At 35.8% G+C, this 19,081-nt stretch overlaps 1 protein-coding gene across 1 annotated transcript in view; it reads right to left on the reverse strand.

Annotated features, from left to right (window-relative positions):
• Positions 1–1,833: 1,833 nt before the first annotated feature.
• Positions 1,834–19,081, reverse strand: part of LOC128664124 (sodium- and chloride-dependent betaine transporter) — a 224,767-nt gene continuing 207,519 nt past the window's right edge. Inside the window, exons 12-15 of the mRNA XM_053718820.1 lie at positions 7,748–7,850; positions 7,562–7,662; positions 5,940–6,110; positions 1,834–3,999 (exon numbers count right to left, since the gene is read on the reverse strand). Of these exons, the coding sequence (XP_053574795.1) occupies positions 3,853–3,999; positions 5,940–6,110; positions 7,562–7,662; positions 7,748–7,850 (522 nt within the window). The 3' untranslated portion in view covers positions 1,834–3,852. The remainder of the gene's footprint in view (positions 4,000–5,939; positions 6,111–7,561; positions 7,663–7,747; positions 7,851–19,081) is intronic.

Genomic DNA, 19,081 nt, shown 5'->3' on the forward strand with positions numbered 1-19,081 from the left:
AGATATACTCAGGGGTTTGATACAGGAGATGTAACATTCAATATTAGTGCATAACTAGATTATTGCATGCTAACAAGATATACTCAGGGGTTTGATACAGGAGATGTAACATACAATATTAGTGCATAACTAGATTATTGCATGCTAACAAGATATACTCAGGGGTTTGATACAGGAGATGTAACATTCAATATTAGTGCATAACTAGATTATTGCATGCTAACAAGATATACTCAGGGGTTTGATACAGGAGATGTAACATTCAATATTAGTGCATAACTAGATTATTGCATGCTAACAAGATATACTCAGGGGTTTGATACAGGAGATGTAACATACAATATTAGTGCATAACTAGATTATTGCATGCTAACAAGATATACTCAGGGGTTTGATACAGGAGATGTAACATACAATATTAGTGCATAACTAGATTATTGCATGCTAACAAGATATACTCAGGGGTTTGATACAGGAGATGTAACATACAATATTAGTGCATAACTAGATTATTGCACGCTAACAAGATATACTCAGGGGTTTGATACAGGAGATGTAACATTCAATATTAGTGCATAACTAGATTATTGCATGCTAACAAGATATACTCAGGGGTTTGATACAGGAGATGTAACATACAATATTAGTGCATAACTAGATTATTGCATGCTAACAAGATATACTCAGGGGTTTGATACAGGAGATGTAACATACAATATTAGTGCATAACTAGATTATTGCACGCTAACAAGATATACTCAGGGGTTTGATACAGGAGATGTAACATTCAATATTAGTGCATAACTAGATTATTGCATGCTAACAAGATATACTCAGGGGTTTGATACAGGAGATGTAACATACAATATTAGTGCATAACTAGATTATTGCATGCTAACAAGATATACTCAGGGGTTTGATACAGGAGATGTAACATACAATATTAGTGCATAACTAGATTATTGCATGCTAACAAGATATACTCAGGGGTTTGATACAGGAGATGTAACATACAATATTAGTGCATAACTAGATTATTGCACGCTAACAAGATATACTCAGGGGTTTGATACAGGAGATGTAACATTCAATACATTTATTTGCAATCCTAGCGGAACTGTCAATTTGCGGTGGCTCTTCAGGTTGGTGGTCCTCCACTTTGTTATTTTCATTGGGAGACCAAATGTGCTGTGATGAGACATTTTGGAAGACTCATGTTCCCTCTTTTACGTATATCTACATCATATTAATTTCAGTAACAGCTCTGGAATGGATAAAATTGATGGATTTGTGTAAATATGTTCCTGGCGGTTGTTGTATTTCCCAAAATTGTTTTGATATGGACGTTAGTTGGGTTGCAATTTTTCCAAACACCACATATAACTAAAATGTATGGTAATGTATTTTTTTCTGTTATTGTAGATTCCACTGTTTGGTTGCATGAGAGAGTGTTTTTTTTCTCTGCTTCAGAATTGATCTGCCTTTAATTTGAGAGATTTTGCAGGGAGAAATGAATACTGGGGTTTAGTGTAGTTCCATTTAGGCAAGTTGGTGACATGTTGTGTCGAAACTGGTGATTGTCAAAACTGGTGATCAGCAATTTCCGTAACTCTGCCCACTAATGTAAACACTGCACTTTATATAGTTAATAATAAACTTCTAAATACACTGCCTCTCTGTATAAACAGCTAGCAGCTAAATAATGTAAACACTGCACTTTATATAGTAAATAATAAACTTCTAAATACTCCGCCTCTTGAAGCTCATTTGATATGCCTTTTTTTACATTTCTGCCTTTCTGTCCATCCACAAATGAAGGTGTAACCCGGTAAATTACTTTATTGATTCTGGTATGTTTTATTGTTAAATTTATTTTGTATTTTTTATAAAAATGTCTAATAAAGAATAACTACGTTAAAAATGTGGGTTAACAAATCATCCAAGTTCCCATTAAGGCATTGGGTATAGATTAGGATACAGGTTGTTTCCAGTGTTAAGTATCTAAAATTTGAAAACAGTATTATGGCATTTAGAAAAAAAACAACTGAAAATGGGGATAAAATACTAATTGTGATAGCTCAAACCAGGAAAATTATCTCTTGGACCACAACCCCCCCCCCCCCCTAAAGTTTATTGGCTGGTTTGGAATCAAAGTCACTGTGAGTCATATTGTCCTGTGAACGAAAAGAAAATGCCCGCTTATTTCCTTCTTACTCAGCTCCATTGTCCAGCATTGGTCCAAAGAATATGTATTATTCGTATTTATATTAAAATTAATTTTCTTTTCTCAAAATATAGTCTTCAGTAAGAGAAAAGAAGATGCCTCTGGAGTTGTCTTCCAGCAAATTTGCATTGATAGCAGTGAGTAAACAGAAGACCATCTGAAACCTTCACAAACAGTCTAATATGCCCAAGTGTGGTAGAATACAGTGAACATATACAATAAAAGGTTCTTTCTGAGAAACATGGGAGCTTAACTTACAGCAGAAATATGTAGGTGTGATGTACATAGAGATGGCATTGTAAGTGAGAGAGGTTGTAATACATTGAGAGAATGATATGTGCTGTACATTGGTGTTGAAAGAGACCTGGCTCAGAGAAAGATGTGTTAAAGTAAGTAACAAAAGTCAGAACCAAAGAGATAGGAACTATTCTATCAAGCAGGTTCAGTACAGAATGAGAAATACCTTCACAATTGAGAGAATGCTTTCCCTGTGGTAACATAGCATTTTGGAGAAGCCTCACCATTATAAGTACATTTATACCACATTATTTAACATCAGATAATTTGATCTTGAGTACTGAGAGGCAACATAATATGGATTACATTCACTAATTATGGCTTCTCAAATAAGACAATTTTTTCATATTGTTATGTTACTTGATAACCCATTATTGAACGGATTTTGTATTGGTCTGCTTTATAGAACAGAACAGGAAACAGAAACCTAGGCATATGAATATGTAAAGACAGAAAAAGAGAAAGTATATGTGGTATTGCAGTCTAAGTGCTTTTCTGTAAGTCCAGTCTCTCCAATTCCATATTAATCCTAAAGTGCTGATTCGCTAAGTTTGCAGCTCCAAAGCTTAACATGAGATTTGTTTTAGTAAAGAGTCATTACCATTATTTGCTAATCTAGCATGCCATGTAACTATGAACTGATGAAATACATGTATGCCCAATGTAGTGGAAACGGTAAGACTATACCAGTTTGGGTCTATGATCCCAGAACCTGCAGTAACTAGTACCTATTTTATATACCATTTGAAACATATAGCATCAGTCTCTTGAACATTGAGAAAAACGTATATGTTCCTGGCTGCTGTTCTCTCAGTAAATGTGAATCAACATTGTCCCCAACTAATATGGGTGCTACATCTTTCAAGTACATCACTTGGCATCTAGAAACACTTGTATAAGCAATAAACTTGCCCCTGCAGAATACAGAGTAAAGCTTCTATATATAAGCCCTATAGTGTCTAGTGAGTTCACTTCCCAACACTGCTCTCAACAGTTGTCTCAGACTAGTACTGGAAAATGTCTGTAGGTATGAAAGAATCAGACAGTTACTAGGTATAGTACAATGAGAGATAGTGTGAGAATGAGAGAGCAAAAAAGAGAGTAAGAGCGAGAGAGAGAGAGTGAGAGGAGATACAATGAGGTTACAAGATAGAAGAAAGACAAAATCACAGAATGGGTGGGAGACATATAATGCCCTGGATCAATATCCTAATACATAGATGTTAAAGAAGTGAGATGTAGAGAGGTGCTATACAAAGGGAGCGGTGGCAAGTATTCTACTAGGGCGAGGAGACCCCTTCAGCTGATTCTGACAAGTATTAGCAGGTAGCTCAGAAGCGTGTCTCTTTATCATACATGATAAGTCCATCCTTAGCCTCCACTGCCAGAAGAACATTTTTCTTGAGTTCCACAGGGTCTGCAAGATACTTTTTAGGCTGTGGAAGGTCAGCATCAGGGGTTACCAGTTGTTTCAGCCTCTGTCAGGAGACACATTAACATGAATATGTCATGTCATTTACAATCATTTTCTAACCTTTAACACCTTATTCATCATTAAAACTTATTTGTGAGAATTGTGCAGTGTAACAAAAACGTATCTTGTTTCATTAAAAAAGTGTAAAAGAACCTGTATAGGAAATATTTGTTATTCTTATTTAGTTTCCTAAACAAAATGTGCAAAGATGTAAATTCAGCACTCAATCTATCCTGTCTTCATTGAATGAGATCTGTAGAATTATGTATAATCAGATACACAGCCGGCAGAAGGCAGGCAGGTATCAATATGAGGCCCAAGAATAAAAAGGAAATAAAATAATTCAATGGTATATACAATAGAATATCCTTCCGAGATATCTAAGTATATAGTGGTATATGGTATAGATATAATAATAGTGTATACAGTAATATATATATATGATGAAATATATTTTTAAGAATATATAAATATGCAATGGAATATGTGTTAATATATAGTGATATATCTTCAATGGTATAAATAATATAATTAAATAAAATCAATAAAATATAATCAGCAGTAGTATCTTAAAAAATACCCCAACAAATATAATGAATATGTAAGCAAAAATATAATGCATAAATGACACAGTATAAAAAAATAGGATAATACCAATCAATATCAATCAAAAAATAAAATATCAATAAAAAAAAAGTGGAATAGTAAAGAATGACAGTATCCAGATACACTTCCCAGGCAGCTCCTCTGTTGTGTCGTGCCCCGACACAAGATCGAAATATCTATAACATAAGAGACAGAGTTTGCCACATAGTGCAGGTCAAAACAAACAGATAGTAGGAGTGTAGAGTACAGATATCCTACGCATGTGATGAAGAGCACTAATGTGCAGTACAAGCAAGCCGGGTCCAAAGAGTTGCCCGGCAGACTCCCAGGCAGCTGGAACTGGTCGTTTTCCTTATCCCAGCCAGGGGATCCAAGAGGACAATGTAGTTCCCACAATATTCTCCAGTAGTAGACAGAACCAGTGGTTACTGCTCTCCAAAGCACAGTGGATATGATGTGTAACCCACAGGAAGCACAAAGGGTGATAGATCCAGATATAATAAAGTGCAGCAGCGATGTAGCGTAACATCAACAAGTTTATTAAAAAGTTAAAACAACATATGCAGCGCGTTTCTCCGTGTCACAGCACGGTTTCATCAGGCTATCAGATAGCCTGTGGGTTACACATCATATCCACTGTGCTTTGGAGAGCAGTAACAACTTGTTCTATCTACTACTGGAGAATATTGTGGGAACTACATTGTCCTCTTGGATCCCCTGGCTGGGATAAGGAAACGACCAGTTCCAGCTGCCTGGGAGTCTGCTGGGCGACTCTTTGGACCCGGCTTGCTTGTACTGCACATTAGTGCTCTCCATCACGTGAGTAGGATATCTGTACTCTGCACTCCTACTTCCTGTTTGTTTTGACCTGCACTATGTGGCGCACTCTGTCTCTTGTGTTATAGATATTTAGATCTGTAGAATAACAGAGGAATTGCAGTGTCTGTCAATAACTCTAGATAATGGTGTGCTTATGTGTGCTGATGTGCTAGAGGCATAATAACAAAATGGTAAACATGTTACCTCACTGACAATAATTAGCATAAGACAAGCAAGATTCACTAATGCTGTACATGCTAATTGCTAAGATGTGCTTACCAGTTTTGAATGTAAGCCTTTAGTAAGAAACCATGTTGCGAGCTGATAGGTCCACTTTAGACCTTACTTTTAAATGATTGGTTAGAAATACTATTTAATTCCCACCAACTTATTGCAAATAGTTGTGTGTCTATATTTCATGCACAGTAACATACTTCACTTGACATAGCCATGGCTCAATATTCCCGAGCTAAAACATTTTTGATCTAGCATTCCCACCAATCTACCTACTGCCATTACCTGGATGAAGGGACCCTTAGTCCTCATGATGATATAGATGGCATACAAAGGGATGCAGATCATGGAGGAAAACGCCATAAGCCAACCAATAACATATCCCCATGTTGGGTACACATAGCTGTTATTGTATTTCAGGGGAGTGTACTTTATCAAAGAGAAGAGGAACGTTCCCTATGGAGGCAGGAAAAACTGTAAGTGAGTCAAGTACGACTACAAGAAGAGATATATTAATGATATATTAAAATAAGTAGCTTTGTCTTAGTTAAAGGGACGTGAAACCCAAAATTTCTTTCAATTTATATCTATGATCAATTTTGCTTTGTGTTATCCTAAGTTGAAGAGATATCTAAGTTGGTGTCTGGAGCACAACATGCCAGGACATAGTGGTGTCATCTAGTGCTCTCGCAAATGACCATTTTTGCAAAACTGCTGCCATATAGTGCTCTAGACATGTGTACGCTCCTGACCTTAAATCAACAAAAGATACCAAGAGAAATATAGAAAATTTGATAACTCATGGAAGAAAAATTGAGGTTTCATGTCCCTTTAAACATCTATTTTGTCTTTTTATTTTACATCTTTGTGTTCACCAGCACTGTTAATAAGATCTCTTGGAAGCAGGGCATTCAGATTCTTTTATTTTGGTTTGCTACCCATGCCTTGTTCTTGTTTATTGTAATGCTATACAGTACTATGGGATATGGTAGCCTATTACAAGTTATACAATTAATAATACTACGTCTAAAATAATAGCTTATCTTACAATAATAATAATCATAATAGCTTACATCCTATGATGGATAGATAGATGATAAACTGATTTAAATAAAACAGACTAAATCATCAATACAGAAAAGGAATGTCATATTAATATATTAGCACAAGAAAATAAATAGTCATGTCCATATGCATTAAATATATCTGTACATATAGAGAAAATATAAATGAGTACATGATCTGGCTATATATTACTGCATAGGGAGAAGAATATTATATTGTAATATTTGTAAAGCTATATGAGCTGTCTATATATTACTGCAAAGGCAGTAGTACATTTTATTATTTGTAAAAGGAAAAAAGATATTTTATCATTAGTCATTGAAAATGGTGTGTTATGTAAATAATACTGTAGGATAATCTATCATAATAAACATTAGTATGCAATTCATTATCTAAACAGAAATGCGAGCAGTCTAGGTGTCATTATTATAAACTGCTACAATCATAAGACACTGTGTAGCCAGGAGAATAAATAGAATACAGAGGTGTGGGTGGCTTTGAAAACTGAAGCATCAATGTCCTTGGAGACTACAATAATTATATATGTAATCCATGGCTACTGAATGTTCTGTGTGTGTGCAAATAAATGTGGCAGTGAACAATTCTCTATCAAGGGGGGGGGGTGCTATTTTTTAAAACCTTCAGAACAGTAGGACACACTCCATAAGGTTGATTTGCTCCACTATAGCAGAGATTTTTCTTGACTGTTACAGAGGGTGGAAAAATCTTTACACTGAAGTAAATGCTATTGTATCCATATATTACAAGCAGGAAACTAGTCTCAATATTAGTAGGGGGAGCACATATATTATTACATTAAGAGCTATGCCCTTGGAACTCACCAGACATACTCCCGGGGTGGCAAACAGCCAGCAGTATTTAACCACTGGCCATGGTCTGTAGCCAATCATGTCTTCCAAAACATCATAGAACCGATCTGCACCTAGAGGTGGAATTTCCTGTGTTATGCCTTGAAAATGTTTTCAGCTGTCTGTGAGTATGACCCACGTAGTAGAATGTACACTCACCATACACCCATGCAATGCAGATCACTTCAAAAATAGCAACCAGAAGCAGGCAGGTCCCACTGGCAGCGTAATAATCAAAGAGCTGGAAAACATACATCCCACCCTGCAGGAGCAAAATAATTTAAGATACATTTATTACAGGATTTTGTCCCACTAATTCAATTCAATAAGCATGGATTTGATACAGCAAATTTAAAGGGACATAAAACTCATTTAAAGCACCCATCAAATATTTACTTACCCAAAATAAAAAACTATTTCAATATAAAATCATTATTTGCATTGTCTTTTTAAATTAACAATAATGTTATACTTTTTCGTAAACAATAGGAGACCTGGATTGCATAATGCATTATTCCTAAGATTGTCTGTGTATAGGAAAATTCTACAGTGTGTCACAAAGGAGAATACAAATATACATTCCCCGTACTTTTCAAGGGATCTATCCCTTGACTACTCTGAAACAGCAAATCTGTGCATATATTGTTGATAAAAATGGCAATTTTAAACTCCTTATGCTAACTGTTAATGATAATGTTCAGTTAAACTAAGACTATACTTAAAGGGACAGTGTACCCCTTAGTCATCTTAAAGTCTTACCTTAGATTAAGCTGCAAATAGCCTCCTGCACATTTTCTATATCATGCAGCAGGAACGGTAAAAAAGTTATTTTGAAATGAATATTGTTTCTGGACAGTTTTGAAATGGCTGCCAAGCTCCACCCTCTGATGATATCACAATTTGGGCTGTATATTGCTTCACAAAAGGCTCACTAGTTGGATTCAACAGACTGTCAATACTATTCAGCAGAGTGCATAGAGGTAGCTAATCAAAGGTAAGACTTTAAGATGACCAGGGATAGGCAAGGTGTACGTACACGGACACTGGTGTCCATGACTAGCCCTTGCAGTGTCCGCCACAACCTTAGTATATATCTTTTTTTTCTGAATAAATAATAGGAATAAAAAAAATATGTAGTGTGAATAAAGTTAGTGGCTTGTCAAGAGACTGCTAGCGATATTGGGTGATAAGTTATGGAATAAATAAAGCCTGAGTGAAATACTGGATGTGTATCTGCCTCTGTATAATAACACCCAGCTCTATACAAAGACACAATAGTGACACTGGCACATGCGTATAGCAAGACAATGGCTGGTTATAGGGTCACTGGTATCTGCATCAGCATAATAACAACCAGCGCTATATGACACAGTAGTGACACTGGCACATGGGTATAGCCAGAGGAGGGCTGGTTATAGGATCAGTGGTATCTGCATCAGTATAATAACAGCCAGCACTATATAATGACACAGTAGTGACACTGGCACATGGGTATAGCCAGAGGAGGTCTGGTTATAGGATCAGTGGTATCTGCATCAGTATAATAACACCCAGCACAATATAATGACACAGTAGTGACACTGGCACATGGGTATAGCCAGAGGAGGGCTGGTTATAGAATCAGTGGTATCTGCATCAGTATAATAACACCCAGCACTATATAATGACACAGTAGTGACACTGGCACATGGGTATAGCCAGACAAGGGCTGGTTATATAATCAGTGGTATCTGCATCAGTATAATAACACCCAGCACTATACAAAGACACAGTAGTGACACTGGCTCATGGGTATAGCCAGAGGAGGGCTTGTTATAGAATCAGTGGTATCTGCATCAGTATAATAACACCCAGCACTATATAATGACACAGTAGTGACACTGGCACATGCGTATAGCCAGACAAGGGCTGGTTATAGGATCAGTGGTATCTGCATCAGTATAATAACACCCAGCACTATATAATGACACAGTAGTGACACTGGCTCATGGGTATAGCCAGAGGAGGGCTGGTTATAGAATCAGTGGTATCTGCATCAGTATAATAACAAACAGCACTATATAATGACACAGTAGTGACACTGGCTCATGGGTATAGCCAGAGGAGGGCTGGTTATAGGATCAGTGGTGTCTGCATCAGTATAATAACACCCAGCGCTATATAATAACACATTAGTGACACTGACATATGGGTATAGCCAGAGGAGGGCTTGTTATAGAACCAGTGGTATCTGCATCAGTATAATAACACCCAGCACTATATAATAACACATTAGTGACACTGACATATGGGTATAGCCAGAAGAGGGCTTGTTATAGAACCAGTGGTATCTGCATCAGTATAATAACACCCAGCACTATATAATGACACAGTAGTGACACTGGCACATGGGTATAGCCAGAGGAGGGCTGGTTATAGGATCAGTGGTATCTTCATCAGTATAATAACACCCAGCACTATATAATGACACAGTAGTGACACTGGCACATGCGTATAGCCAGACAAGGGCTGGTTATAGAACCAGTGGTATCTGCATCAGTATAATGACAGCCAGCACTATATAATGACACAGTAGTGACACTGGCACATGGGTATAGCCAGAGGAGGGCTGGTTATAGGATCAGTGGTATCAGCATCAGTATAATAACACCCAGCACTATATAATGACACAGTAGTGACACTGGCACATGTGTATAGCCAGAGGAGGGCTGGTTATAGGATCAGTGGTATCTGCATCAGTATAATAACACCAAGCACTATATAATGACACAGTAGTGACACTGGCACATGGGTATAGCCAGAGGAGGGCTGGTTATAGGATCAGTGGTATCTGCATCGGTATAACAACATCCAGCACTATATAATGACACAGTAGTGACACTGGCTCATGGGTATAGCCAGAGGAGGGCTGGTTATAGGATCAGTGGTGTCTTCATCAGTATAATAACACCCAGCGCTATATAATAACACATTAGTGACACTGACATATGGGTATAGCCAGAGGAGGGCTTGTTATAGAATCAGTGGTATCTGCATCAGTATAATAACACCCAGCACTATATAATGACACAGTAGTGACACTGGCACATGGGTATAACCAGAGGAGGGCTGGTTATAGGATCAGTGGTATCTGCATCAGTATAATAACACCCAGCACTATATAATGACACAGTAGTGACACTGGCACATGCGTATAGCCAGACAAGGGCTGGTTATAGAACCAGTGGTATCTGCATCAGTATAATGACAGCCAGCACTATATAATGACACAGTAGTGACACTGGCACATGGGTATAGCCAGAGGAGGGCTGGTTATAGGATCAGTGGTATCAGCATCAGTATAATAACACCCAGCACTATATAATGACACAGTAGTGACACTGGCACATGTGTATAGCCAGAGGAGGGCTGGTTATAGGATCAGTGGTATCTGCATCAGTATAATAACACCAAGCACTATATAATGACACAGTAGTGACACTGGCACATGGGTATAGCCAGAGGAGGGCTGGTTATAGGATCAGTGGTATCTGCATCGGTATAACAACATCCAGCACTATATAATGACACAGTAGTGACACTGGCACATGGGTATAGCCAGAGGAGGGCTGGTTATAGGATCAGTGGTATCTGCATCAGTATAATAACACCAAGCAGTATAAAATAATGTTTTTAATTGCAAATGTACCTTGGTGTCCTTAACTAAGGTCTGTACTTTAGAAAATGTCCGCCACAGCCTTTGTCTGTGCCTATCCCTGAAGATGACTAAGGTGTAGACTGTCCCTTGAAACATTTTCTACCTTTCATATGATAGAACAACAATTAAATATATTAAAATGTTTGTATTGAAAGGGTAAATCCTTAAAAAGCCTAAAAGGAAAATTGTTGTTTATTCAGCGCAGGATGATAAATTAAGAAAATGCTGCAATACATTTTGAAATACCCTCCTTTGAATGAAGCACAAACAAATTGAGTACAATGTCATTTTAAGGACATGCATAACTAATGAGATGTACAGCTGCTTGTGACACATTGTTTTAAACTAAGATTGATTGCCATGGCGAACATATAAAGACAGAATTTTACATAACATAACACAATGATGCTGTTGTAAGATTTGATCTTGTTTCTCTTTTAAACATATGACTTTATTGTTGACATTGTATAAAGAGAACATTAACGTAATTAATAAATGACAGTCTCAAGACCGAGAACTTACGTATACAGCAAAGGGAACAATATTAGTATGAAGAAGAGATACTTGAACTATAATTCTACATATTACTCTTTAAATATTCTGTTTGACTAAAAAGTGTCACAATCTTCTATAAAACAACATCCTGTTTGCATATGTTTGAATGAATAAGTTAAATGTATTTTTGTTTGCATACAAATGTGTCTTTGCATATAAATGTATGTATGAATGCCTGTGTGTATGTGTTTATATGTCTATGTTATGTATATATGTGTATTATATGTCTATATTATGTATATACTGTATGTGTATGTGTTTATATGTCTGTTATTTATATACTGTATGTGTAAGTGTTTATATGTCTGTTATTTATATACTGTATGTGTATGTGTTTATATGTCTATGTTATGTATATATGTGTATTATATGTCTATATTATGTATATACTGTATGTGTATGTGTTTATATGTCTATGTTATGTATATATGTGTATTATATGTCTATATTATGTATATACTGTATGTGTATGTGTTTATATGTCTATATTATGTATATATGTGTATTATATGTCTATATTATGTATATACTGTATATGTATGTGTTTATATGTCTATGTTATGTATATATGTGTATTATATGTCTATATTATGTATATACTGTATGTGTATGTGTTTATATGTCTATATTATGTATATATGTGTATTATATGTCTATATTATGTATATACTGTATGTGTATGTGTTTATATGTCTATGTTATGTATATATGTGTATTATATGTCTATATTATGTATATACTGTATGTGTATGTGTGTCTATATGAATTAATATATAAAGCATGCACTATTATGTATATATGTGTATGCTTATCACTACCTATATGAATTGATATATAAAGCATGCCCTGTTATGTATATATGTGTATGTGTGTCTACCTTTATGACTTAGTATATAAAGGGTACTTCATTATGTATATATGTGTATGTATATCACTACCTATCTGACTTAGTATATAAAGGGTGCTTCATTATGTATATATGTGTATGTATATCACTACCTATATGACTTAGTATATAAAGGGTGCTTCATTATGTATATATGTGTATGTATATCACTACCTATATGACTTAGTATATAAAGGGTGCTTCATTATGTATATATGTATATGTATATCACTACCTATATGACTTAGTATATAAAGGGTGCTTCATTATGTATATATGTGTATGTATATCACTACCTATATGACTTAGTATATAAAGGGTGCTTCATTATGTATATATGTGTATGTATATTACTACCTATATGAATTAGTATATAAATCATGCACTGTTATGTATATTTGTGTATGTGACACTACCTTTATGAATTAATATATATAAAGCGTGCACTGTTATGTATATATGTGTATCTCTAACTTTATGAATTAATATATAAAGAGTGTACTGTTATTTATATATGTGTATGTGTGTCTATCTATATGAATTAATATATACAGTGTGTACTGTTATGTATATATGTGTATGTGTGTCTATCTAAATGAATTAATATATACAGTGTGTACTGTTATGTATATATGTGTATGTGTGGCTATCTATATGAATTAATATATAAAGTGTGCGCTGTTATGTATATATGTGTATGTGTGGCTATCTATATGAATTAATATATACAGTGTGTACTGTTATGTATATATGTGTATGTGTGGCTATCTATATGAATGAATATATAAAGTGTGCACTGTTATGTATATAAATGTGTCTACTTTTATTAAATAATATACAAAGCTTGAACGTGCGCATTTATTATTAGTTGTGCCTCCTTTCTTGGAAAAAAATACTGCCATGATAATTAGCATAATTATATAGCACAATTCAATGACTAAAACTGCTAGGTTTGAGTTTAACTGATCATGTATTCCAGATTAGAATCCCACACACTTAATAGAAGTTTCATGATAAAAGGACTTTTGTTTCTAGAACAAAGATATATGGAGAAGCGCTAAAAGAAGCTAAAGGTGTATTAGAAAACACAGTTTGAGAAATATAACTTGCTATGCAAAAAGGTTTAATCAGACATTCAAATAGAGTATAAATCCTGTACAGATAGAATACATAAATGTAAAGACATTAAAAATCGGACGTCTCCGATATGATAAAATGCACACAACCGGATAAAAACAATTGACTGCTGTTACCAATAAGATAGATTAAATCCCTGCGTTCATCATTCATCAATAGATCGTTAAGGCCCCAAAGGAACATATAAGGGGATCAGTTCCAGATAAGATTCATACGTATTACCTTCTAAAGTTCCATTTGTTCAGTAACACCTCCGTGAGGCGTATGCGTATCCAGTGACGTCACTGGTCAGGGGTGTTGTCTCCAAGAGAAGATCCTATTGGTCAGGATCGCTAACAGGCTGAAAATAGCGGCCGCTATAATGTAGATAGATAAAAAGAGGAATCCCCGCTCTTAGTGCAACACAGCACGCAAGGTTAAACTTCGTTACTTGTATCAGCTTACATCCGAATCTCTCTTTAGAATCTTTCTCAAGAAAGCCCTGTAAGAGGGAGAAACGCGTTGATGACAAACCACAGCTATCCTGTACTTTCGATTACACCTATAAGGACTCTAATACTATACTGATAAGTACAAGGGTTGCAGCTAAATCTATTGTGCTGTACGCAATTCCACGGTGAGCACTAGGACCGCACTGGGAAAAGAGACGGTCTTAAGCCAAGCTGGTTCCAAGATTCCCCAACTAAGCCCGTGGGCTGCAAGAAGATTCTAAAGAGAGATTCGGATGTAAGCTGATACAAGTAACGAAGTTTAACCCTGCGTGCTGTGTTGCACTAAGAGCGGGGATTCCTCTTTTTATCTATCTACATTATAGCGGCCGCTATTTTCAGCCTGTCAGCGATCCTGACCAATAGGATCTTCTCTTGGAGACAACAACCCTGACCAGTGACGTCACTGGATACGCATACGCCTCACGGAGGTGTTACTGAACAAACGGAACTTTAGAAGGTAATACGTATGAATCTTATCTGGAACTGATCCCCTTATATGTTCCTTTGGGGGCCTTAACGATCTATTTGATGAACGCAGGGATTTAATCTATCTTATTGGCAACAGCAGTCAATTGTTTTTATCCGGTTGTGTGCATTTTATCATATCGGAGACGTCCGATTTTTAATGTCTTTACATTTATGTATTATATCTGTACAGGATTTGTACTCTATTTGAATGTCTGATTAAACCTTTTTGCATAGCAAGTTATATTTCTCAAACTGTGTTTTCTAATACACCTTTAGCTTCTTTTAGCGCTTCTCCATATATTGTTCTCTAACTATCGTTTTTTCCCTAATGTGAGGGACTTTTAGGGTTGGAGTAGTTTGGTGTCTCTTGCGCACACTTTAACATACACGTACAGACTTTTGTTTCTATATTTATTCTTTATTATGCTCTGACCTGAACCTTAAAGGGACATTAAAGTAAAAAAATAAACTTTCATAATTCAGATTTATAAATGAAAAATTTCTAGTTTACTTCATTTATTAAATTTGCTTCCTTGTTTGGAGCAATATTATACATTGTTGCAAAAACTGCGGCCATAGAGTTCTAAAGACACGTGCTCTCTCTTAAACAACTTTAAACCTACCTAGATTTACTATTCAACAAAGGATACCAAGATAATAGAGCAAATTTGGTAACAGATGTACATTGCAAAGATGTTTAAAATGCATCAGCAAAACACAGTCTAGGTGGGGTATTAATACCGTATGCAATTTGCTTGAAAGAAGAAAAAGTTGTTTAAAATAAACTAATAAAAGTCTGGTAATAGGTGCAAAAGAACAGTAGAAAATAAAAAGACAGCACATTTGCATTTCTGGTAATACAGTGCAATATTTGTTTCTCCTTGTGTGTAGGAATCTGTAAGACATTGCCACTCCTTAATACACACAAACATCTGTATGTATTTGTCTGTCTTTCATCTATATTATTTATTTATACACAACCCCACATGTATCAACTTCAGTTTCTATTTATCAAAGTGTGAGCGGACATGATACGATGTAGCTGTCAGCATTTATCACTGCACAAGCAGTTCTTGTGAACTGTTTGTGCAATACCTCCCCCCCTGCAGATTTGCTAGCAGGGGGTGTCAATCAACCCAATCGTATTCGATCGGGTTGATTTCTGTCCGCCGCCTCAGAGCAGGCAGACAAGATATGGAGCAGCGGTCTTTTGAAACAAGGGGCATCAAGCTCCATTCAGAGCTTGATAATTCGGCCCCTAAATAGCAACATAAACATGCCTGAAGATAAAATTTGCCTTTCTAAACATTTTTTAAAGGGCCCCCTCATAATGACGAGACTTCTTAGAATATGTCATCTGATCGACGAGGTTTTCAATATCAGGCCCTAAAAGTACTTTCTTTGTTAGACATGCATGTTTGTGCTTTCTTTGTTAGACATGCATGTTTGTGCTTTCTTTGTTAGACATGCATGTTTGTACTTTCTTTGTTAGACATGCATGTTTGTACTTTCTTTGTTAGACATGCATGTTTGTGCTTTCTTTGTTAGACATGCATGTTTGTACTTTCTTTGTTAGACATGCATGTTTGTACTTTCTTTGTTAGACATGCATGTTTGCACTTTCTTTGTTAGACATGCATGTTTGTACTTTCTTTGTTAGACATGCATGTTTGTACTTTCTTTGTTATACATGCATGTTTGTACTTTCTTTGTTAGACATGCATTTTTGTACTTTCTTTGTTAGACATGCATGTTTGTACTTTCTTTGTTAGACATGCATGTTTGTACTTTCTTTGTTAGACATGCATGTTTGTGCTTTCTTTGTTAGACATGCATGTTTGTACTTTCTTTTTTAGACATGAATGTTTGTACTTTCTTTGTTAGACATGCATGTTTGTACTTTCTTTGTTAGACATGAATGTTTGTACTTTCTTTGTTAGACATGAATGTTTGTACTTTCTTTGTTAGACATGCATGTTTGTACTTTCTTTGTTAGACATGAATGTTTGTACTTTCTTTGTTAGACATGCATGTTTGTGCTTTCTTTGTTAGACATTAATGTTTGTACTTTCTTTGTTAGACATGCATGTTTGTGCTTTCTTTGTTAGACATTAATGTTTGTACTTTCTTTGTTAGACATGCATGTTTGTGCTTTCTTTTTTAGACATGAATGTTTGTACTTTCTTTGTTAGACATACATGTTTGTACTTTCTTTGTTAGACATGCATGTTTGTACTTTCTTTGTTAGACATGCATGTTTGTACTTTCTTTGTTAGACATGCATGTTTGTGCTTTCTTTGTTAGACATGCATGTTTGTACTTTCTTTGTTATACATGCATGTTTGTACTTTCTTTGTTAGGCATGCATGTTTGTGCTTTCTTTGTTAGACATGCATGTTTGTACTTTCTTTTTTAGACATGAATGTTTGTACTTTCTTTGTTAGACATGCATGTTTGTACTTTCTTTGTTAGACATTAATGTTTGTACTTTCTTTGTTAGACATGCATGTTTGTGCTTTCTTTGTTAGACATGCATGTTTGTACTTTCTTTGTTAGACATGCATGTTTGTACTTTCTTTGTTAGACATGCATGTTTGTCCTTTCTTTGTTAGACATGCATGTTTGTACTTTCTTTTTTAGACATGAATGTTTGTACTTTCTTTGTTATACATGCATGTTTGTACTTTCTTTGTTAGACATGCATGTTTGTACTTTCTTTGTTAGACATGCATGTTTGTACTTTCTTTGTTAGACATGCATGTTTGTGCTTTCTTTGTTATACATGCATGTTTGTGCTTTCTTTGTTATACATGCATGTTTGTACTTTCTTTGTTAGACATGCATGTTTGTACTTTCTTTGTTAGACATGCATGTTTGTGCTTTCTTTGTTATACATGCATGTTTGTACTTTCTTTGTTAGACATGCATGTTTGTACTTTCTTTGTTAGACATGCATGTTTGTACTTTCTTTGTTAGACATGCATGTTTGTGCTTTCTTTGTTAGACATGCATGTTTGTACTTTCTTTGTTAGACATGCATGTTTGTACTTTCTTTGTTAGACATGCATGTTTGTACTTTCTTTGTTAGACATGCATGTTTGTACTTTCTTTGTTAGACATGCATGTTTGTACTTTCTTTGTTAGACATGCATGTTTGTACTTTCTTTGTTAGACATACATGTTTGTACTTTCTTTGTTAGACATGCATGTTTGTACTTTCCTTGTCTTGCTCCCTCTAAAAAACTTTTATCATGACTCTAACTTTGTTCCTTCCTAAACCACCTTAAATTGTTTTTTTTCCTTATTGGCACAGCTCCCATTTTCAATTTGCCTTCCTTTGCAAAACACCTGACCCTAGCACTTCCCTCTGAAGTCAGTTTAACACCAGATGCTGACCATTGCATGGGAAAAGGCTATAGATCTTTATAGAGCCCAATTGGATGTATGGCAGATATTGGTTAGTAGCGGAGGACCAGGGCCGCCACTAGAAATTTTGGGGCCCCTGACTGAACCATTGATCAGGGCCCCCCCCCCCTCTTGACATGTGCAATTTTTGACCAAGTGACTAAAACCCATATGCACTTTATTCTTGTGTCTATTTAAACTTGGAAATGTTGTATATGTAGTTACATACACAGACACACTCATACACTGAAACACACACACACACTCGCACATAAGGATTCACATATAGACACTCTAGCAGACAAGCAAAAAAACACACTCAGACACAGACACCCAAACAGACACTCAGCACTTGTTTACGTTGACCTGACAAGTAATGAGGTAAACTACAGTTTTGTAAAACAAAGGAGATTTAGAAAACAAAATATGGAGTTCTGATTATCTTTTTGTAAAGGAAGATGCCAATTAAATGATGACAGCAGCATGCAGTGGCTGAAAGGAAGGGCCCTGAACTGCCTAAACAATAATTTAAAGGTTAAATGGTGGATTGGTGACTTCTGGAAAGGTCTCGTTAGTTTCAAAGTCTGTAGAAAGATGTGAAAAATCAGTAGTAATGTCAAAATGTCCTAAAAAGGAACAGACAATGGACACACACAAACTCAAACTTGCATATACACCCAAGGAAACACAGACAGAGACTGCCTCAGAAAACACACAAAGACATACAAACAGAGACACCCACAGAAAACACACAAAGACATACACACACAGACAACCACAAAACACAGAAAGACATACATACACACACCCTCACTGAGACATCCACAGAAAACACACAGACATACACACACCCT

This window comes from Bombina bombina, chromosome 6 (assembly GCF_027579735.1).
Source record: "Bombina bombina isolate aBomBom1 chromosome 6, aBomBom1.pri, whole genome shotgun sequence".
Taxonomy (NCBI): Eukaryota; Metazoa; Chordata; class Amphibia; order Anura; family Bombinatoridae; genus Bombina; species Bombina bombina.